General features: G+C 49.1%; 2 protein-coding genes across 2 annotated transcripts in view; one reads left to right on the top strand and one right to left on the bottom strand.

The window, feature by feature from the left end:
* Positions 1-23,558, top strand: part of WNT5B (Wnt family member 5B) — a 78,978-nt gene that overhangs the window by 18,480 nt on the left and 36,940 nt on the right. The window lies entirely within an intron of this gene.
* Positions 13,392-16,934, bottom strand: FBXL14 (F-box and leucine rich repeat protein 14). Its single transcript, XM_069860996.1, has one exon. It carries the CDS (start codon positions 16,885-16,887, stop codon positions 15,685-15,687), a length of 1,203 nt encoding a protein of 400 aa, XP_069717097.1. The 5' UTR covers positions 16,888-16,934; the 3' UTR covers positions 13,392-15,684.

Raw genomic sequence — 23,558 nt, forward strand, 5'->3', positions numbered from 1 at the left:
AGGACAGAAAGTGGAGGAAGGCAGAAATGTAATTACAGACATAGGGAGCGGTCACGTAGCCAAATGCCTATGTTTGTGTAAAGCGACATGCTGTCTTTAATAACCACAAGCGTGGTCAGGCACCCATTTATTTCCTCTGGAAGACAACGCGCTGAGCAGGTCAGCGCCCTCCAGCATGGTACTGAAACACTTGGGTCAGTGCTGACTCAGAGGAAGAAGCTTCGCTGCCTGAGTCACCCACATTGCTTCCTGAGGGACACTGGCTTCCCCAGGAGTATCAGCGAGACCCAGCACTGCTGTTCTGCTGAGATCGGATGAGATCATGACCTGAAGTGGTCTGACTGCAGTTAAATGTAAGAGATACTGAAAAAAACCCCACATTGCACTCTAAGAGCTGGAAGGATGGTGTTTTGTTCTTTTCTTATAATGATTTTGTCTTGCATTACAGATCTCTCTCCAGCACCCACTCCCCACCCCTCCAAAAAAAAAAAAAAAGAGAGAGAAAAAGAGAAAAAAGCCTTCTTTAACTAACTTGGTAATAATAGTATGGTTTTAAAAGTACTTGTTTAGCCAATGCTGACTATATGCTTACACAGCTACCTCTGGCCTGGGAAAGATTGAAACCACAATGGCTAAGTATAGAGGCCTCTAAAATATCTTCATATATACAGTGCCTGAATACACAAACAGAACTGGTCTCTCTTCTGTCTACAGGAGCAATATTTTCCATAGGATTTGTATTGACAGAGGTTTTCTCCCTGGAGTTATGCATATTTATTAAAATAAAAGTCCTCTGGAACTGCATCCATGTGCTGAATCCCATTTCATAACCACCTTCAACCTGATAGAAGATATATAATCTCTTCCTGAAGAAAAGTAAGCACTTTTTCGTTCTGTGGAACAGCAGGATGCTAACTGGGGATTGTGTGTTTTTTTAAGTTTTTCTTTGTGGGTTGTTTTTTATTTTTGATGTGTTTAAAGAGAGGGGGAACTCTTGCCAGGATTTCAGCCTCAGCTCACGGGAACAGCTAGTGCATAGAGATGCTGCTATCAATGAAGTGTGGTAGGATCCATGGACTAAGTGACCAGAGCTGCTCTAGATGCTGGGCATACCAAGATGCATTCACCTCTGTAAAGAAAGCATGTCTGCACACAGCATGAAGCTTGCTGCTGGGGTAAACTCTTTGCGTTTGCTGCTTTGTAGCCTGTTTTCTGGACTGCAAATCTTTGTCTCTTTTGGAGGCAGACCCCTGATTTCTCTCTGTGCCTCCTTTTATGTCTTTGATTTAAACTGCTGCAGTTGCTTTTGGGCAGTTGTGGGCAAAGCAGTTTTCTCTGTTCCTCCTCTGAGTGTGATACCTCAAATATGCTCCTGCTGATTCCCAGCTGTGGGCTAGTTTTGTACTGACACAACATATTCTTGGGTAAATGACAGATTTCTCTGAACTGGGGTTGGCTCTACTTGCTTTGCATGTAGCTGTAGGCAGTGCGTGACATTGCTCTGGTGGGAGCCAGGAGGTGGTAGGAATGGCACACTGACTGCATGCCCAAATCGTGTGATCCAGGGAGCGACACCTGGTTTACGAGACATGCAAATATTATGTAGGCGGTCCTTGGGCACTCATAGATTTTTCCTATCATTTCTGCCATGATTATCCTGGTCCTGCATTGTTTGCTGGCACGCCAGCAAGCCTGGAACCCCCCCCAGCTTTGATAGTAATAACAGCTTGTCCTTTCTTTTTGGATACAGCAGATTCTTTAAATGTTTTGTAACAATATGCAGCTGAATATATAGACAGCTCTTTCAACACTGAGCCCGTCTGACACGATACGTCTGCAATTACTGCATCCAAGCTGTGTTTTGAAACCCTTATGTCTGAGGCCTGTTCTTCAGGGAAATGATATGGAAGGGGGCAGAAATAGACATGTTCTAGGGCTTCCTTTGGTGTAAGAATATCAGGCACAGGAATACTGGTCATTGTTTGAGACTTCTCTGATGCCTTCCATGCAGCAGTCTCAAGTATTGTTTTTGAACTTCCAAAATTAAGCTTTTCTATTCTCATAGGTGTGCGCTACTCCTAGTTTATGCAAGAAGCAGCTGAGATGAAGAGAAGTGGCAGGACTTGCCTGCAGTTATGTGGTGAGCCTGGAACAGGATCCACTCCATTATTTTCCCCGAGAGGTACAAGTCGCCAGAAGTTCCTGTGGGGAGCTCTGGGATATCTGAGTGTGTAGACTTTTAAAAATTCAAGCTGTAAACCTCTTCACCGGCCTCACTCCACTGCCACCAATGCCCATTGCATTGCATAGCTACACACAAGGGCAATATACTGTGTCAGACATGGGGTTGTAATTTCCTGGATTAGTAATATTATTTCTGTACTGTGTTGTAGCTCGGCACTTCTGTTCTGCTCAGTGATGAGCCTGGAATTGTGTCTCAAAAATAGAAGTGACAGTGCAAGCAGGAAACAAGTGTCTGCTTCTGCACCATGCCTTCTCTGAGTACAGTGACAGTCAGCATGACTGCTCTGCTGAGAGCTGGAAAGGGATTTTTTCACGCTATTTATGATTGGGAGGCATCCTGTACTGGTGCCAGAATTGACAAGAGCCCATGAAGTTCAAACGTCTGTAATGCTCATGCGTAGGACACGGTGCAGCGCCCAACTCAGACAGAAGTGGTTTCAGTCATCATAGCCTCTCAGGCCTCTCTTTTCACTTGCATTGTAAAGCCACACTAGAAAAATAAGATCATTTTACTTTGTGCAGCCGCACGTGAAATGCTGCTTGTCTTCAGTCTTACTGAACTGGGCATATCCCTCTTGTTGCCATCAGTGGCCTCTGGATAGGGGACAGAAATACAGTCCCTGTTGACTCCTGTAAGGAGCACTGCGGTTAACTCAAGAGGTATGAGAGAATAGTCATAAGGAGACTAATAAAGGATTGGGGCTGGCAAGTGTCTATAAAATGAAATAGTGAGAGCTATGGGGGGGAATACTGAATTATCAACACATTTTAAGAATCTTTAACAATTTACAAGTGTTAAGTTCTGTCTTTACCATAAAGATATCGTAATCTTTATTGGATATATTATAATAATATTGTAAACTATAAAGCCTTTATAACATCCTGGTGAGCAAATCACCTTACGCTGTTGGAATTTTAGATTCAAGTCTTGCAGGCCACAAACATTTGGGAGGATTATAGTTTCCAGACCTGTTTATCTTACATCTAGAAATCTGCGTGTATAATGCAGCATGATAACTGGGCTCTCTACAACACAGACCCTGCACAGAGGTGGAGCTGAGCGTGAGGACTACAGGAAAGGAATTGTGGACTAGGCCATAAGAGGCTGCCCTAGACAGAAAAGTCCTCAACTTTTTTCTGTTGCCCGTTGTGGAAAGCATTAACGGAGCTCAATCTGGAGGAAAAATTGGAATACTTAAGGTGGATAGAGAGAAAAAAATATTAGAAGTAAACTGGAAGTGGTGGGGTAAGGAAAGTGGCAGGCTATGCCTTTAGGGAAAGTTTTAGGAATGGGTAAGATAGACCCTTGTTGGGAATGATCCAAGTATATTTGATCCTGTCTCCGTGCAGAATTTGGACAGTGATCTCTGGAAGTCCCCGGTGTTTCAGTGATAGTAGGGCTTTTCAAGGTTATCCATGGACAGCAGGCTGTGTATAAATAGAAAGACTCAAGACTCCTCAGGAACAGCAGGCTGGGGAAAAGATCTGCTTCTTTGGAAGTAGTAAAGGATAGCTCTCTTGTGGCACTATGCCCAGTGCTTGATTTCATAGGATGAGAAGATGGAGCTGGAGCAGACTCTTCACCTGACCTTACATTTCTAGTGCTGCTAGTCAATATCACAGGTTGCATCCTACACCACTAGTTACTGGTGATTCTGTCTCTTATCTTTGGATACCGAAGCTTTTAAGGTATGTTGGAGAGCAGAGTCATCTATCTTCCAGAAGTTAGACATGTACAAAGTATCTTAAAAAACATCACCCTTGGTGAGCAATTTTAAGCAGGTTAGGCATTTGTGGTTTTATCTTGCTGTCTTAAAACTCTGCAAAAACAGTGTCTGTGTGGATGGAGAGAATGAGGTAGAGAAGGGCAAAAGACCTGATCCAAGAAAGAAACCCCAAATAAAAAACATTTAGGGAGTATTCAGAACTGCAGAATCAAAATCCCCACATTAAGCACCACCTAGCTTGTGGAGGCATCTAAATCCCACAAATGATTCATTTGCCTTTTCCTCTGTGTTTTTTTGTCTGGTTCTTTAAATTATTTTTATTTTAACACCCCTTGGGTGCTGAGTGTTTTTTTATTTAACATGCCTGCCCAAAACTGCTTGAGTCTGATCATAGAATCATAGAATCATAGAATAACCAGGTTGGAAGAGACCCACCAGATCATCGAGTCCAACCATTCCTATCAAACACTAAACCATGCCCCTTAGCACCTCATCCACCCGTGCCTTAAACACCTCCAGGGAAGGTGACTCAACCACCTCCCTGGGCAGCCTGTTCCAGTGCCCAATGACCCTTTCTTGATCCAGAAAGAAAGTACCATGGCCCCTCAGCCTCCCTGGGCATTTTTTGAGCACGCTTAGTCAACATGAACATGATGAGATCGAAAACCCAGTGGTAGCTACCACTTTGTTTTGAGACATCTCATATAGCAGATGGGTGGTTGGAAGCGTCAGGGATCAAAACCACCTTCTGTGTTTTATCCAACAGCTGCTTTATGAAACGTCCTGAGAGGTTTTGGAAGGAGACGGGCTCCCAGAGTAAACACTCATGGTCTATAGTCGTTGCTTCCGCTGTGTGCTCTTGTTTCTTGCACTGAATCTGGAATAATCATCCACACTGTAGCACAGCTTATATGGGAATAGTGAAGAGCAGCCCTTTCTCCTGGCGCTCACCTGAGGGCCAATGATTAGTGCCTTCTCTGAGGGTGGGTTTGAAGTGCCATGAAAGGAGGGAGGAATTAAAGCATGTCTCCCGCTTCCTTAGGCTACTGTTTAAAAGCAGGGCATGTTGATGCTTCCTCCAGGTATGGCTCGATTGCTTTGCATGCAAGCGGGAGTGCAGCAATTTGAGGGTAGAGGAAAAGCGCCTAGTTTTGGATCACAGTGAATGTAGGGAGTTTCTGGTAGCTCTGAGCAAGGTACGTAGCACTCAGACAGAAGAGCCAGTAGCATTTCTCTTTTGGCCAGCCCGTGCTAAGCGTGCTGACAATAAGTGGCTCTGTGCCTGACATTGTTTTGGAGCCTAGGAGGTGAATGACTCCTTTCAGAGGCCATGAAAGCACCAAAGACCCTAACCCCAGGATCCACCCTTGGAGCAAAGATCTTAGAAGTTGGACGTTGCAGCATGCACATCTCTGGTGCCAAGTCTTTTTTGGATGTTGCTGCAAGTAACTTGTACAAGACCTCCTACATAACATTAGGAAAATTTTTTTCATGGAAAGGGTCATTGGGCACTGGAACAGACTGCCCAGGGAGGTGGTTGAGTCACCTTCCCTGGAGGTCTTTAAAGGACGAGTGGATGAGGCACTGAGGGGCATGGGTTAGTGATTGATAGGAGTGGTTGGACTTGATGATCCGGTGGGTCTCTTCCAACCTGGTGATTCTATGATTCTATAATGGCTTTGCTGAGCCAAAGCCCAGCCTGTCTAGTGGAGTACATCCCTGCTTCCACCTTGGAGTTTGGTGGGGCTCGCAGGTCTGGAAATGGTTGCTTTTTCTCTATCTGTTATTAAAAAAAAAAAAAAAAAGGAACAACTTCTAGTATCGCTTCTGTGGAAAAACATTTCTGTTCATAGCACAGTGCTGGAGTGGGACTTGTCTAACTTGGAGGCTAGGGTCTATCCTGTAGGACAGAGAGGAGGCATGCTGCTCAGCCAAGCCCTGGTTTTGCTGGATCCAGCTGCAGTGGTTTAGGTTTCTGGCTGAGTCTGTCTGAAAGCGGCACAGAGCAAAACACAAAGAGAGGGAGAGTCGTAAGTGCCCCCATTCTCTCCTGATAATCCCTTAAAAAATAATTGCAGGCCTAAACCTCTGGCCTCCAGCAAATTTTCCACTCGATTAGAGGCTTTTGTGAAGCTGGGGAAAAGGACACGCAGACTTGCACATTGTGCCGCTGCCCGAAACTTCCAGCTGGGATTTTTTCCATCAAAAGGGGATTTTGGTAAAACCATTATAAGGGGCTTAGTCACAGAAAAGCAGTTGAGCTGAGACAGGGGTAGATTAGCTTTAACATGCTTGTTTTTGGCACTAGGGACAGGGTGGAAGTTACACCCAACCGCTCACATGCAGCGTCTCCGTGTCTGGCCGGGTCCCTGGCAGGTGTGTGCGGGAGATGGTGTCTCCCCATGTTCCCCCTGTGTTCCCAGGCCATGCCATGCTGAAACTGGTGGAGGTGAGGGGAAGCCCTCTCACCCTGTGGTCTGGAAACAGCCTGCCACGAGGTCAGTCTTTGGTGTGCTCTGGGTGAGCTTTTGCTAATGGACAGGTGCCTCTCAGGGTGGAAAACCATGAGGGACAATAACATTTGCAGCCTTAAAGACCGTGTCGTGCCCACACCTTTGATCTGAGTGGGTGGCCTGGAGTCGCTGCAGGGACAGTCCTGGTGAAGATGTAGATAGAGCAGCTGGGAGAGCTGCAATCCGAGCCCTACCTGTTGTTGTGACTGGACTTTGGCCTTCAGGGCTGTCAAGGCAGTGCTTTTTGTCAGATCTGCATTTGTTTGATGAGACTTGTTGTTGCCTGAAATAAAAGCCACAGCTGAAGAGTCTGAACAGATATAGGGCTGGCCTGTTGGAGCAGTTTCTGCTGCTGGAAGCTCTCCCACAGCCCTCACTCATACACCGGTGTTTCTGGGGCTCTGGGTGGCAGAGCCTGGAAGAGTGGGAAGAGCCTGGAAGAGTGGGAAGATGTCCTCTGCACTCGGTCAGTTTCTCTGTCCTGACCCTCACTCTCCAGGGCTACCTTAGGCTGGAAAACTTATTTCAGTTTTTGCTGCTTCAAGTGGCAGAAGCCAGCAGGACTGGATTTGAGAGAGGTGGATGCCAAGCACTGTTTGGCCACTCAAGGATTTAGGATGTAACCTTAGTCAAGTTGCTTCTACCTCTCTTTCCCCATTAGTGATGATACTTCCTTTTCTGACGTCATGCATGTAATGAGCCATGCAGAAGCTAATAAAGTCTAGTAAATTATTTAGATATAGTAGCTTCTGAAAAAGGCATCGTTGCTGTATCTGTAGCCGTGTGAGTGAGAATGGATAAAAAAAAAAACAAACAAAACCCTATTTGAGTTTAGGTGCTAAAAAGTACATGCACAGCTCCAGATACCTTAATTACTACGGAGGTGTCCCACAGAGTAACCCTGCCAACAACATAGCAAAGCTGCACAACAAAACTGAATTAAAATAATGTAAGCATTAATTTAAGTTTGATCCTGTTCCACTACTATTCTCATACCCACACACTTTAAAAAAAAAATAAATAGTTTTCCTAGTGTTGAGCTATAGATGTCAAGAGATGTGGACTTTGGACAGAAGTACCAAGTCTAGGGTGGATGTTCTTCAGAAGGCAGCCAGTTCAGGCGGGTGTGGGTGGGTCTCGTGCAGCCACGGGGTGCGTTGACCACTGGTCCAGCCACACTGTATTTTCCCGTTTTCATTCATGGAGCAAATCCACAGAGGCCTTGCCCACCTTGGGACTGAGCGCAGGGTTATGCTTGAATTAAGCAATGGGAAATCAAGCACCGGTGATGATGAGAGCTAGGACAAGAGGAAATGGCCTCAAGTTGTGCCTGGGGAGGTTCAGATTGGATATTAGGAAAAATTTCTTTGCCAAAAAGTTTGTCAAGCACTGGAATGGGCTGCCCAGGGAAGTGGTGAAGTCGCCGTCTCTGCAGGTTTCAAAAAAACGTGTAGATGTGGCACTTTGGGGCACGGTGGCAGTGGGCTGATGGTTGGACTGGATGATCTTACAGATCTTTTCCAACCGGAATGACTCTGTGCTGAGCAGCAACCGAGTTACCGTCCCTTTGTAGCTTCGACCGCCCTGGTTCGTGCCTGCACGGCCGCGACCCAGGGCTGCCGTCCACCGGGCACCCGGGGCGGGGGTTGACCTGGTGGCCGGCGGCACTCGGCGGGCAATGCTGCCGCCCGGCGGAGCGGAGCCGCGCCTGCAGCCCAGCGGCGGGGACGGAGGGAGGGACGGAGAACTGGGGCTGCGGGGCGAGAGATGGATGGAGGGATGGAGAACTGGGGCTGCGGATGGAGGGATGAATGGAGGGATAGAGAATTGGGGGTGCGGATGGAGAATTGGGGCTGCAGATGGAGGGGTGGATGAAGGGATGGAGAATTGGGGCTGCGGATGGAGGGAGAGAGAATTGGGGCTGCAGATGGAAGAATGGGTAATTGAGGCTGCAGACAGAGAATTTGGATTGTGGATGGAGAATTGGGGCTGCAGACAGAGGATGGATGGCGGGATGGAGAACTGGGGCTGCGGACGGAGGGATGGATGGGGCCTGCAGACAGAGAATTTGAACAGTGGAGGGATAATTGGGGCTGTGGACAGAGGGATGGATGGAGAATTGGGGCTGCGGATAGAGAGATGGGTGGGGGCTACAGACGGAGAATTGCGGCTGCGGATGGAGGGATGGATGGAGGCTGCAGATGGAGGATAGGGATACTTCACCCAGCTCACACCAATGCAGTATCGTAAGCAGCATTCACTCCTCTGTATTACCACATTGTCCCCATTCCGAGGTGTTTGGCACATGAGCATCCTGAAGATCTCGTCCCCATCACCTCTGGGCAGCCTACACAGGAATTGGTGGCACATGGGGTGCTTTGGCCAAGTGACCAGAGTTGAGAAGCAGGCATCGCAACCCAGGTGGCTCCACGAGCCGTGGGAGTGGAGGAAGCCAGCTCGCCTGTGGCAGGAGCAGCCTTACAGGACTTCTCCCTGGCTTGTGGCAGGAGTTTATAGCATTGAAGGATGTGCGTGCTTCATGCTGAAGCCGGAGCGCCAGCCATATTACTGTGGCTGTCAAGAAAGGAGAGAATGCCAGGGTTTTATTGCTGCTTGGTGTTTTAGCTCACTGAACAAGGAGGGGGGCTGCTAGCCGCAGAACTGCAATCAGTGTGCCTGTGGGGCACTGCCTGTATGTGTTTGGTGCTGACCTGCTGAGCCCCTTAAGTTGCCCAAGGGTAGTAAAGTTTGGACACTTTAGAGGAGAAAGAGGGAAAGGAGGAAGAACTGGATGAGGATGAACCTCAGATATAAATGGGTTTGTTTGTTTGTTAGTTTTTAAAGTTGAGAGGGGAATTGCTTCATCTTCAAATCACTAAACTGTGCCTGGAGACACAAAACTCAAAGCAAGGAAAATAACTAGAAGGAGTTGTCTCTTTCTAGATCAGAGTCAGTTGCTGTAGCAGAATAGGAGTTTGGTTTATGTCTCAGTAACCCTCTCACGTGGAAATACTTGCTCAGGGCATGTATCCAGGCCCTGGCATTAAATTTTTGACACCCTTTCCAAAACACGCCCCAGATTTTAGGAAATCATTTAGGAAAATCCCATTTCCGTTCATCTTTCTGTCATAAGGACAGATCAGACTTAGATCTTTCGAAGTCCCCGTGGTGCTATTTCAGGTTGGGCTGCCACTGAGCTAATATATTTGGTAGATTTAATTAAAGAAGGGGGAGAAGCACCAGCATCCCTGCCAAACGTGGCTGGAGTCTAAGTTCTGGCACAGGAGCCTGACGAACCCTCTCCAGATTTTTCTTCCATGCAGTTTGAGGTTGGGGAATTGAGCAGAATGGCCTTGCTGGCTGGCTGCAGCGGGGCGTGTCGTGCAGCCTAGCCAGCAGCTTTGGCATGGGGCCTCACCATGTCCTGAGGGTCTTCACATCCAGCCTGCACCACCCAGTTGAGTTTATTGATTATCTTTTTCCTCCACAGAAGGCACTATTAAAGAGCAGAATTTAAGGCAGAGGAGGGAGACAGAGAAAACAGAGTGTCCACTTTGCTAGAAGCATCCCATGCAGATGCATAGCAAGGCTGCCAGATCTGAGGGACACATAGGTTTGAGCAGTTGGCAGCCTGTGCTACCTTCTAGCTTTGGTTCCAAAAACTTTGGGTGTCTTGGCCACCCGACTCTTGTTTTAACTCTTCCCTGACCACCACAGGCAGGTTCAGTAGTAAGCACAGAGATTGCCTCTCATCCTAGCACAGGCCCCAGGTGGCTTGCATGACAGCTGCCCCGTGACCCCGTTATTTATTAATGGAGAAACAAAGGGACCCAGAATCACCATGACAAACTGACTCAGCTGAACCCGCAGTGTAGGGTGGGAAGGTATAAAACGTATAAATCTGTCATGCACAGACCTCCCATATGCTAGTCCAAGGGCAGTAGGACCCAGGTGGAGCCTCCTTTTCCTCCCCAACTCCCTGGGAGAGGAGCCAGCCAGGGCTCTGGCCAGGGGAGCAGCTGCTGCAGCAGACCAGGGACCCCCCCGTACACACGCACTTTGCTGCAGCTTGCAAGCTGGCATCTCCCACCACCGCCTCTTGGTCCTCAGCCACCTCCTCTCCTGCCCACTCCCTTCATTCCCCTTTGGCATTGCTCCTGCTCTGCTCCACTTTCTGCCACCACCTCTCAAGCATGGCCTCTCTGCTCCCTCTAGCCACTGGTCTGTAAAGCATGTCCCTGGTTCATCCACTGTCATCCGTGCCCTGGCTCACACAGCTGTAGGCAGGGGACCCGAGAGGCACGGCTGGGTGGGCTGAGAGCACTTTTGCTGGGCACAGCAGCGAAGGCTGGCACCAAAGCCGCCACTGGCACACCATGGGCTCACAGACACTGGCAGGAGACATCCAGCTTGCTTCCAAATAGTTGGAGGGGGTTTATGGTTTTCTGTTCTAGCTGCCAACTGAGTCATAGTCAAAAATTGAAGAGTGGCTGGAGAGTGAAAATTAAGTTTCTTTGTTACCCTGAGGAGTCATATGGCAATTGATCTATGGTTGCTGGCAGTGGATTATTTGTTTAAAGAAATCTTTCTCTTTACTAGCAAACACATGTGTTCCTTCAGCCTTGGCCTTGCTGGACAGGGAAGCCTGTGTATGTGTCCAAGGAGGGGATGCCATGCTGGGGCATGAAAGGAAGGCATGAGGAGCACTTGCTCCATCTACAGGAACGGCCTAGGGTGCCCAAACACTGGGCTTCGGGCAAGCTTTGGTTTCGGCAGCTTCCACTGGCTAGGGTTCTTCTTAAAGAGCATATCAGACCGTGTGGGCAATGCTTTTGGCTTGCCTTTTTTAAGTGGGGAGAGGAAGTTGGGAGGTGGGGGTTTAGGAAAAGAAAATCCCATCCTAGTTCTGATTACAGAACTTATGAGCACACACATTATATTTAAACAGAGGTGCCCCACTATTATCCACGTGAACGTGGGGCTTAATAAGAAGAGTTGCCACTTTCACTCAAATCCAGCAGAAACAAACCCACTTTGTGAGATGTATCACTCCCCATCCCTGGCTGGAACTGCTGCCTACCCCAGGAACATTTACATTTTCAGTGGTAGTGGGGACCTGATCTGGAATTCCCGTTGCTTATGACATTCTTACATACGTCCTCTTTTTCTGTCAAGAAGTTACTGTAAACTTAACGCAGGAAAGACAGACCCCACACCTCCCTCCAAGGAAAGGAAGATGGATATAGTGTCAGGCTCAATTAGATCCAATTGTGGTAGCTTTCCCCAAAGCGAACAATGCAGCTTTTGTGATGGACACCCAGCAGAAAGCTTGGACGTCTTGGAAAGAGAGGGGGGGGAAGCCGACACACACCCCAGAGTACAAACTTTGAGATGTCTCAGGTCCTCAAGATATGGAGGAGGTACTGTTTAAGAGGGACAGAGTTGGGATACTCTTCCCCCCCACCTTTGAAATATGTTGCTGATATAAAGGGTTGAGGTGGTTAGAGCTGCAAACAAAGAAGTATGTCCAGTCCAGCCTCAGCCAAAAATACCTGTGGAGGCAGAGGCTAAGTGCCTGGGGCAGGGTGGCCCTGGAGATGGAGGGGTCCTCCCTTGGTAGGGCATCTGAGCCACCTGGAGCAGCTCCCCAGCAAGGGCTGCTGGAGCGGCTAGTGGAGGGGGAACAAAGTGGCCTGCTCAGCGCTGGAAGTGCTTAAAATGCAAATGTACAGGAACTTCAGACCATCCCCCTCCCTCCTCCTCGCCGTGGAGGAAAGCAGCTTAAATACAGCCAGGCCTGGAGAGGAATGTTAAAAAGAGGGGAAGAATCGCCCTCCTCCTTTCCATAGGGACCCGGGCCCGGCCAGATTGAGTATGCATGACTGAGCAAGCAAGCAAGGACAGCTCCTCTTTTAACTTCCCTGAACAATGGCTCCAGCTTCTTCCACCATTTCGCATTCCCCCTCCTTCGAGGCAGGAAGGGGGCAGCGGGCGAAGGAGCCCTGCCACCGGGCTGGGGGACGACAGGCTTTGTCGCTGCCCTATAAACACTGCTTAAGCTCCATCTCCAACAACAATAAAAAACCCACATCGTGGAAGACTAAGGAGGGACCTCGTTGGGTTAAAAGTCATATGCTGAGGAGAAAGATTATGGTGTAGGACAAAGGACACCTTAGATTAGTCAAACTTTTGTTGGTTTTTTGTTTTTAGTTCAGATTTGCTTCCTCTTTAGTCTTAGCCTGGACACTGGAAAGCAACAAAGACATTTTGGATTTCCCAGGTTCTTATGTGCTCATGAGGGCAGTTTTTGGTGGTTGTCACTGCTGGGAAATGTTTTGTTGTTGGTTTTTTGGGGGTTTGTTGTTTTTTTTTTTTGATGGGTCTCAATTCAGAGTGGGCCTCAGTTTTAAGTAAATCACAAAAACACTCTACCTTCCACCTCAAGCTTAAAAAAAAATAAAACCATGAAACGCAGCCCTTCTGTCCCCCCTCCCAAATGTCTTCCTCTACCACTCAATCCTTCGTTCACTTGCTAGCCAGCTTCAACACTTGGTTTGTCTAACTTTGGACTGAGCTGACACCTCACACCAATGCTCAGCTGAACCCAGTTTCTCCCCACAGATGCTGCGAGCAACCTCGCAGACTTGGCTGGTCCTACCAAACCCCTTCCTTACAAACTCTTCATGATGATTTTGATCAACGTCCTGCACAGGAGGTACAAGCTCTCTTACTTCCTTCCCCTCCTCAGTCAATCACTGGAATGAGAGGGAGCAGCCCCAGGCCCCTACTGTGACCCGCGTGGCATACTTACCAAACCCAACCAAGAGATAGATGGATAGATAGATGTCTTTAAAAAGCACAGACAACACATATACAGCTTTTTTTTTTTTCAAAAACATACTTCATATTTCCTCTTTTATTATATAAATATGTTTAACCTTTTACTGTAAGAATATAAAATGTTTTAAGAGGATCTTTGTTATTTTTTTTTATACAAATTCACAAACAGTACAATTAATCCATAGGGGGTCTCTGGGTTTGCGTTAACTCCGTGGTCTGGCCTGTTACTGTGGAGGATTTAAGATTTTGAACAGATGAGCACAAAAAAAAGCCAAGATATTTTTCTTAAAATAAACAAAAAAAAAAAACAAAACCAAAAACCCCAAACTTACTTTCTCTTTAAAATAATTAGGAAAAAAAAATATCTAAAGACCCAGCTCCATTTTATTGACAGAACAGAGATAAGACAGATGAACGTCAGTCTCCTCCCCTTCACATTGCAGCCTCCAGGCCTGCAGGCCAGCTCTGTTCCTTTCCACCTACAACCAGGAAGCCTGGCATAGTGACCTTTTGTAGGTGATTCAGGAGGGGAAAGCATTTGCATATATATATTTTGTCTTTTTTTAAAAAAATGAACTCGCATTTTACACGTTTCTGTTAACAGTAGTCCAATCCTCAGTGTGGGTTCTCACATTACATGTTTGTGCTAGAAGAGTAGAAATGCAGAAGCACAGTTTGGGTCCCCGGTCCCCAGTGAAAAGGGAGGGAGAGGCACAACCATAATGTGAAGGTGGGACACAATAGGGTACGCTTAAAAAAACCAAAACAATTCTTAAAAAAGGGGGTGGGAGCAGGGAGAAAAAGAAGAACAAACCCAAGGGGTGTTTTTCCAGTCTAGGCACAAAAATTCTGCAATCTCAAAATCTCTTTCCTGTAAGAATTCCAGGGCTTTTTAAGGAGGAAAAAAAAAAAAAGTAACAAATTAAAACGAGGTAGCCAGACATCATATATATATTTATATATATAGAATATATTCAGCAGAAAAAAAATGTACTTAAAAATCCACAAGAACAGCAACTTCAAATGTCTTTAAAAATAAAACCATGTAAGAAAACGAATACTGTGAAGAGAATGAGTGAGGAAAACTGGGATCAGTTACAGGATGTAAGCAAGGGATAGACTGGAGAGTAAGAGGCTGTTTTTGTAGCAGTAATTTTTTTTATGCGTTTCAAAATAAAAACAGGTCACAGTATCAAATGAAGCAGAAATGAAGCTGGAAATTCTTCCTCCCCTAGGTAGAGGGTAGCTAGCCACCCCTTCTACCTGCTCACCCCCGACCAAAAGAGGAATGGATATGTAGCTGGATACGTCTCTCCCTGTTGCCAAGAAGAAGGAGGGGAGAAAAAGAGAGAAGGATGAAAGGGAAGACAAGTCTCGGTAACTCTCTGTGCCCCCCAGCGCACAGGAAGGCTTAAGAGACTGGGATCAGAGTCAAATGACAGGAGAAGGAGGAAATCTTGATCACCAGTGGAGAGATGGGGAGAGAGAATGGAGTGCCTAGGCTTTTCCGTTAACCGTAGTGCAGGATGACACGGAAGCGTACTGACAAAAGGAAAAGCTACAGCTATCTAGTCTCAGTGCAGTGGAGAACTGGAATAGTGGGAGGTTGTATCCGCCCACAGCAGAGAATAACATAGAACTGGAGATTGAAAACAGATTTTAAAAAAAAACAATAAAAAAAAAAATCAATGTACCTAGGGAGCAGTATTTCTGTCACAATTCCCAGCTGGCAGGGGAGGGGCAAGCGCAGAGGTGGAATGGTTATTTTACCAAAAGCTGTGTCTGTGCCCAGCACAGGATGACTGGGTGGCCGGGTACATAAGTGTAGCTAGGAAGCTTTTTCTGCTGTTGTTATTGTTTGTTCCCATCTCCATTCCCACTCTCATAAACCAAAAATAACCTCTTCTGAACACATGGCAGAACAAGGGTCTTTCTTTATCCATCCTTAGTGCGCAAGGGGATGGAATCAGGGAGTGGGGATCAAGAGGGGTGTCCCTAGCCCCAGTGCATTAGTGTGGGGCTTCTACCTCTTCTGCAGGGAAGGATGCTGTGGGGCAAGGGGGAGCTCTGTCTTCCCAGCACGGAGCTGGAAGCATGACCTGGGAAAAAGATAGGTGCTTTCTCTCCTCCTGCTCCCCCTTCCTCCTCCTCCTCCAGAGCAAGGGTAGGTAGGTAGGCAGCACAGACGGGTCAAGGATAAACTCTCTTTCTCTGTGTTCCTCCCTCTGGTGCCAGGGTGCGTGGGTACCACGGCTGTGTGCGTGCCCCTCTCTCTCTTTCTCTCCTCCATTGCAGCAGTCAGTTAGTCAGTCACTGAGTCCCTCCAGAGGAGATGGAGGTCTCGGGGTGCCCCCCTCGTCTCACCTGACCTTCTCGCTCTCAGTCATTTCCCAAAGTCCCAGGTTGAGCACCTTGAGGCAGGGCAGCTGGGTGATGCGCTCCAAGCCCCGCTTGGTAATGCGGGTGCAGCCGTAGAGGTCGATGCCTGTGAGCTGGCTGAGGTGTTCGGCGATGAGCTCCAGGCCCTTGTCAGTGATGCGGACGCACTGGCCTATGTTGAGGGTGCGGAGCCCATGCATCTGTCGCACCATGCGGTTGATGCCCTCATCGCTAATGTGGCAGGAGCAGAGGGAGAGGGAGCGCAGCCCATCCAGGCCCTGTGCAATGTAGGCCAGGCTCTGGTCCCCCACCTTGTCGCAGAAGGAGACGTCGAGGCCGGACAGCCTCAGGCTGCCCATGGCCAGATGCATGATGCCCGTGTCGCTAATGTTGTCACAGGAGCGCAGGTTGAGGCTACGCAGGCTGCTCATGTGCGACAGGTGCAGCAGCCCTGCGTCCGAGATGCCCCCACAGAAGCTGAGGTTGAGCTGGCGGAGGCGGCCCAGCCCGCGGGCCAGGTGCTTGAGCGAGAGGTCGCTGAGCTTCTGGCAGTCCTGCAGCGTGAGCTGCTCCAGGCCCAGGCAGCCCTCTGCTGCGCTGCGCGTCATCCCTGCCAGGTGCCCGATGCCCACGTCGGAGAGGTGCCGGCAGGAGCGCAGGTTGAGGCTCTTGAGCCGCTGCAGGCCCCAGGCGATGAGGAGGAGGCCGGTGTTGGTGATGTTGCTGCACCCCCCCAGCTCCAGCACCTCCAGGCCCTTCAGGTACTGGGCGATGCGGCCCAGGCTGCTGTCCGTGATCTGCTTGCAGAGGCTCAGGTTGAGCGAGCGCAGGGAGCTGATCTCCGCCACGAAGGCGTGGCCCAGCCCGTTGTCGGTGAGGTTGTAGCAGCCGCTGAGGTTGAGGCTCTCGATGTCCGCCATGCCCTGGATCACGTAGCTCAGGCTGCGCCGCAGCGACAGTATCTGCACCCGCCGGATGCCCCGCGCCGCCAGGCTGGGGAAGAGCGAGGGGTTGGCGCGGCGCAGGTGCAGCTTGGCCTCCACGCCCCGCCACACCGAGCGGTGGTAGGCGGCGTCCCGCCACGCCGTGCACACCTGCGCCGCGCGGCCCTTGTCCCGCACCTCCAGGTACCCGAAGATCATGGCCAGCAGCTCCGGGAACAGGCACGAGATGTGCGTTTCCATCGCACGCCCGCGCCGGGCCGGCGCCGACCTCCCTCCTCCTCCTCCTCCTCCTCCACCTCCTCCTCCTCCTCCACGCCGGGACCCGGGGCCGCTTCCGCTCGGGGCCCGCCCGCCTTTCCGCTGCGCTCCGCGCTCCTCCCCGCCGCTCACATCGCCGGCCCGGCCCGCGGGAGACGCTGCTGCGCGGCCCGGCCCGGCCTCCTCCTCCTCCTCTTCCTCCTCCTCCTCCTCTAGGGCCGCGCCGGGCGGGCCGCGCCGCCTCTCCCGCCGCGCCGCTGCGGCCCGCGCTCGCCGCCCCGCATCGCGGCGGCCCCGCCGCCTCTCCCTTTGTCTCCCGCCGCCGCTCCTCACACAGCGCGGCCCCGCGCCCGGCGCATCGCGGAAGGCGGCGGGCAGAGAGAGAGAGAGAGAAGGGAGGGGGGGAGGAAGGAAGGGAGGGAGGGAGAGAGAGAAGGAGGGAAGGAAGGAGGGCAAGGAGGAAGCCGCGCAGGGCCCGGCCCGCCCCGCCGCTCCGGTACCGGCTCCGCCGCCCCGGCCGCCCGCTCCGCCGCGCCGCTCGCTGCTGGGCCCGGGCGCCGCGCGCCGGCCGGGCAGGAGGGGAAGGAGGCGGGGAGGGACGGGGGGGGGAGCAGGGGGCGGCGCTGGGCCGGGCCTGGGCGGCGGGGCCGGCGGCGTTCGCTTCTACCATCCGGTCCCCCCCCTTTCCCCCTCCCTCGCGCAATGGTACGATCCGGAACACTCCGAGCTTTGTCGCCCTGGTAACAGCGCGGCCCGGTCGCTGCGCGCCGCCGTTAACCGTTGCGGCGCCGGAGCCGCCGCCCCGCGGCGCGGGGGGCGCTTGGGGACGGCGCCGCTCCGTCCCGCGTCCTCCCGAGGGACTCGTTGTGTTCCCTGGGGTGAACCTGGGGGGCAGAGCCCCCCCGAACGCAGCCCAGGCAGTGCCCTCGCTGCTGGCACCGAAAACGCCGGGAAATAAAACTCCCCAGGACTCGATTTGGAGTTTTGGAAAGCGGGCATCCTTTATCAGGCCTGGGCGACACTCGGAGCGATCTCCATCAGCCGTGGGCAGCCAGACAAGAGCTGGGACGGGGTGTGTGTCACTGACACGCGTGGGGACAAATTCCCCCAGAGAGGTTATGCCTGTTTTCTTACTCTCCAGGGACTAATTTTAATGATGAACTTGCAGTTGTCAAAACTCTTGCTGATTTGGAGCTTTTGGAGCCAGCTCTGCCTGACCTTCGGGCGGGGAGAGACCCCAGGCAGAGGTGATGCCAGCAGCAGAACCTCTGTGCGGCACAGAGCACTCTGCGCACGAGGCTTCATCATCTCCAAAGGATGACCAACACCGTTTGAAAGAAAACACGCTGTCAGAGGGACATTCTGTCTGACTTTCAAAGAACACAATTACTCAGATGAAAGAAAACTTTACTTTAGCTTAAATCGAAATATTCTGCTTCTTGCAGTAGTAACTGCTCCTTGTTATCACTTCAGGCCTCTGTGCTGCCCCATGAGCCCATCAGCCCCTGCCACTGGCCCCTCTCAGCACTGGGACTTGCTGAGGGCCACATAGGTTTGGGCATTAAACAAACCCCTGAGGTCCCCTGGGGAGCCCTGGGATGCTGGACCCCCCCCCGAGTAGGAGCCAGGGGTGGTAATAGACCTGACGGCAGCATTCCAGCACCTGAAGTGGGGCCACAAGGAAGCTGTGCAGGGACTTTTTACAAGGACATGTAGCGACAGTATGAGGGGGCATGGCTTTAAATTGGAAGGGAGGAGATTTAGACTAGACATTAGAAAGAAATTCTTCCTGATGAGGGTGGTGAGGCACTGGCACAGGTTGCCCAGGGAGGTTGTGGCTGCCCCATCCCTGGAGGTGTTCAAAGGCAGGTTGGATGGAGCCTTGGGCAGCCTGGTCTGGTGGGACATGTCCCTATCCATGCCAAGGGGGTTGGAGCTGGATGGTCTTTAAGGTCCCTTCCAACCCAATCCATTCTACGATTCCATGATTCTGCAAGGGGAAAGCGAACAACTGCTTCACTTGTGCTTGTTGGAGCATAGGCTGCTGTGGTCTGCGGCTCGGCCTCAAGATGTCCTAATGGCCTTGAGGAGCAAAGTTTGGGAACCCTATGTCTAGGCATCCCTGCTGGAGCAATAGGAGCATGGCTGTAAAAAGCTCGGAGATCTGGGCAATTGTCAAGGTTGCTAGAGCTCTGGGTGGACCATTTTATGGTCTCTGTGATGGAAAATGGAAAAACTTCTGAAAATGGCTTTCAGCTAGTGGTCGTCTTGAACCATCTCAAAAATAGTTGAAGTACTCACATAAATGGAGCAATTTCCAGTGATTTCTAGCAATTTCAAGAAAGAATGTTGGACATCCTTGTTTCTTATATGTCTGTAGCCTCTTGTAATGGTAACTATACATTTTTCAACACTGGGCAGTGTTGCAGCAGTGTCAAAAATGGGTTAAGTTCTACCAGAGATCAGGTATGGCTTTTCAAAACAGTTTCAAAAGAGCAGGACTGCCGTTCTCTGCCAAAAGGCTGTAAAGAAAAAAATAAAGTTCACATCTGTTCAACACGACAGGGCGCGTTTTTAATACTGTTTGGATTACTAAAATGCTACTAAAAAAGCCTAGCTACTGACATGTTTGCTGTACCAAGACTTTCACTAACCTGAAGGAATAGGCTCTATTTTAATCATCATCTAAATTTGTCTGCTGCAGAAATGCCCATGGCTCCATCTTGACATACAGATTCCATATTAGTAGACTCTGTTGACTACTTAGAGGTTAAACGTTTAGATTTCATTCTGCTTTTTTTATTTCCTTTTTGCTTTGAGTTGGAAGCAACACATGTTGAAGGACTTTGAGGCCTGGAGCCTGCAATGAGATCCCTGTGCACATAAGCATCGCTATCGACATTAGGCTGTGGTTTGGCAATGTAGAAAATCCAGCAGTACAACTCCTATTACTGGCTCAAAAATGGGGTGGCCTCATGATGTGAAGCGCTGACCTGGTATTCATTCACTCTGCCTGCTCAAGTTAATTCAAGAAGTTTTTGACAGGTTAACTTTTTACTAGCAGACTTTATGCCAGATCAGGTATCACTGTACACAACTCCAGCCAGATCAGGTATCGTCTGCACCCCTGTGGCTGGCATATGGCCAGTGTAAAATTGGCGTCGGCTCCATATCGTTCACTCTGGCTCATTCAGCAGAAGTGTGATCATGTGCCTTGGCCCGATCCCGATCAAATTTATGCTCCTGGGTTATCCAGCAGTGTATAGACCTGGTTTTAATGGCCGTGGAGCCACAGCTCCACACAGGCACTGTACTGGGGTGTCACCCAGTAGAAATTACCTTTGTAGTATTATTATTCTGCACTGTGGCAGGGGGCTGGTGGTTAACCATTGGGTTAATAAGAAAATGATTAGAGGGGATGGATTTTTATAGCGGCTTTCCAGTACCTGAAGGGGACCTACAAGAAAGCTGGGGAGGGACTTTATACAAGGGTACGTACTGATAGGATGAGGGGGAATGGCTTTAAATTGGAGGGGGGAAGATTTAGTGTAGACATTAGGAAGAAATTCTTCCCGATGAGGGTGGTGGAGCAGTGGCACAGGTTGCCCAGGGAAGCTGTGGCTGCCCCATCCCTCGAGGTGTTCACGGTTGGGCTGTATGTGGGTTTGAGCAACCTGGTCTAGTGGGAGGTGTTGCTGCCCATGGCAAGGGGGTTGGAACTGGATGATCTTTAAGTCTTTTGCAACCCAAACCGTTCTACGATTCCACAATTTTGCTGAGCAGCCACACTGCAGATTTGTTGTGCTCAGACCAATTGTAGAGCATTGTAATTGAAAAGGAGAATTTCCACGAAGTGAGGAACAGGTCAAGGGTGCAGTGCCCCACACACCACGTGGGCCTGCCTCGGCGAGGGTTGCTCGACTGAGGACAGCAGGACTGCTTCTGAGAAGTCTGAGTCCAGTAGACGTCAGGCAACATGTGAAAGAAATGTGGTACAAAGGTGGTGTTGGTGAATCTTAGTGATTGCTGCATTACTCATAACTGGCAGAGCTACAAGCAAGTTATACAAGTCATTCTGAAAGAGAGTGCTAATGAAGTCTTTTATTGTATTGTCCCAAATTTGACTGCTGAATCTTACTGTGAAAATAATACAGTATTTCTTCTCTCTAAGCCTTTCATCTTCAAAACACATTTGAGGGGGAATGGGGAAAGGCATGCTCTTTAAGGGAGATAAAGCTTACCTAAAATGCTTTATGTCTTAGTGTGTTGTGTCTGCAATGGCTGTTGTGTTACCAGCAAAGGTTAGAAATAGATGATGCATTTTCTAGAGACCTTGAAGTTCCCTTTCTCTCATGTTACATGTGTCTGTTCGAGTGTCTGTGCTTCCTTGTGAACAGTTACAATTTATGTGTTAAAGGGAATGGACCTAGAATTTGGACTCATAACCCTAGTCTACTGTGTGAGTGTTTTTCTGCTGGAGCAATGACAGTATTTCCTAGTAGACTTTTATTTCTTGCTTTATCTAAATGACAGATGCTTGGAGATAGAGGTTTAGAAAGGCAAAGTAAAAGTGCATGAAAAGGGCTGATTTATCAGATGGTTGTTCAGCTGATTTTGTGTTTCCAGCAATAAGGAAATAAGTGCTATGTTTTTTATGATCTCATGTGGTATAAATAGGAGGTGGTAATCACCCTGCGATAAACTGCATTTTATTAAAAATCCCAGTCTGCTTCATAGGAACACTGACAGCTGATGTGTCACCCTGGAACCATCTCCAGCATTCCAACCCCTTGAGCATCTCCCAACAGCCACTCTCTCTTTTTGAAAGCACCTGCCAGATAAATGTTGCATTATTTTTTCCCCCCCAGTTACATCTGCTTGGCAGAGGCTCAGGAGGATCTGTATAACTCACTTGTGGCTTCTGTGATTGGAAGTAATTTGTGCTGATAAAGCTGCACCATCGACTGTCATGTATCTTTTGTGGTTTAGGCTCAGCTGACAAGCGAAGAATCATGGTGGCCACTCACCTCTCCTCCCTCTTGTGAGAGGGGAAGGTGAATAAAAAAGAAATGGTAAAACTCATGGGTTGAGATAAAGACAATTTAGTAGAAGAGCAAAGAAGGAGGGAAATAATAACAATAACAGAATATACAAAGCGAGTAATCAGCTGTTCACTGCCCAGAGGAAAAAAAAATACCCACATGCGCTTTTGAGCTGTGATTCGAGTGCGCTGCCAAACTGTGAACCCAAGCCAATGCTCTGAACTACCACGCTCCAAGCCACCCTGCCTGGCAGACTGCCCTTACCCCTAATATATTGGACATGACATTGATGGGATCGAATATATCATCAGCTGCCCTGGCTGTGTACCTTACCAGGTTCTTGTGAAAATTAATTCTTTCCCTGACAAACCCCAAGAAATTAATCCTTTCCCAGATGGAACTAGGCTAGTATCTTTTATTGCATTGTTAGGTATAATGCCCCCCAGGTTTTTTTTGAGCTTCCATCTCAGTCTGTCCCTATTTGTGGCTTTTTTTTCACTTCTCAGTTTACAGGGTAACTTTTGGCTCAAATTCATCATTTAAGAGATAACAAATACAGAGTCCTTCCCTACCCTCCCTTTCCTTCTGCCACCCTTCTCCATGTGCTTTCTGCATTTTTATGGCTTCAGCATGGAATGGCAAACTCACGAAATTACCCTCAGGAATCTGCTCGGCATTTGTTTTTTTCTTACCTATGGGCAATGGCCACTGGGACTGCAGGATAGAAATGACACAAATCCACTTGGACAATAAAACCCGTGGTCTGCTAACCCTTCTCTCTCTTTTAACCCATTTAACCTTAAATTAATTCCTAAAGTAATGTATTTTCCCCACCTTGCCTAGCTAACTGCACTCCTTTCCCTGACCTGGCTCCTTGAGGGACTGTGTTCCTTCTTGTATTCTCTTGTGCCCTGCAATAGCTAATCCCTCCCACTGCCCCACTTGACTGCCCTATCCCTCATCTCGGTGCCTGAGAGACGAGAGGCAGCTTCATCTAAGGGAATAAATAAGACTGCAGGGAAGGGGTATACAGGCAGCTCGGATTCATACGCTCCACTCAGTACAGCTATGATGATCAAAGGAGCATTAGGAAGGTAGGAGCCCAGTGGGGTCCTCATTGACATAGACAGCTCTGGAAATCTAAGTTTTCATTTAAAACAGTGGTGCTTTACTTCCCGTTCTTGGAAAAAAGGTGTGTATGGCCTCAGCCTCCCTCATCTGTTGCAGAGGCTGCAGGCTGGTGCCATTTGGGGGTGTAGCCTGATACAATCTGTTAGCTAATTTCCTGTGACTGGCTGATGTTGAGTTTTCAGTCCTTTTGTAGCCCACCACTGCATTACTCCTCAGTTTAAAGTGTTTTGCTGCAGTCTAAGCCATAGTGGGGATATTTTTCTTCTCCAAAAAATGCAACTGGTTTAATGAGTAGTTCCGCAAACTCTGGTTTGGAACTTGTTCAAGTTCTAATTTTTTCTGTAATTCTGTAATGTCAGCCATGCACCAGGGGGCTACAGTTGCTCTTCACAAACTGGCTTCCAGACCTTCTTCATCAGATCTGAAGCATTTCCTCAGAAATCTATTAGCCCTGATTCAGCTCATGGTCTTAAACTGGGT

Source organism: Phaenicophaeus curvirostris, chromosome 1, assembly GCF_032191515.1.
Source record: "Phaenicophaeus curvirostris isolate KB17595 chromosome 1, BPBGC_Pcur_1.0, whole genome shotgun sequence".
Lineage (NCBI taxonomy): Eukaryota > Metazoa > Chordata > Aves > Cuculiformes > Cuculidae > Phaenicophaeus > Phaenicophaeus curvirostris.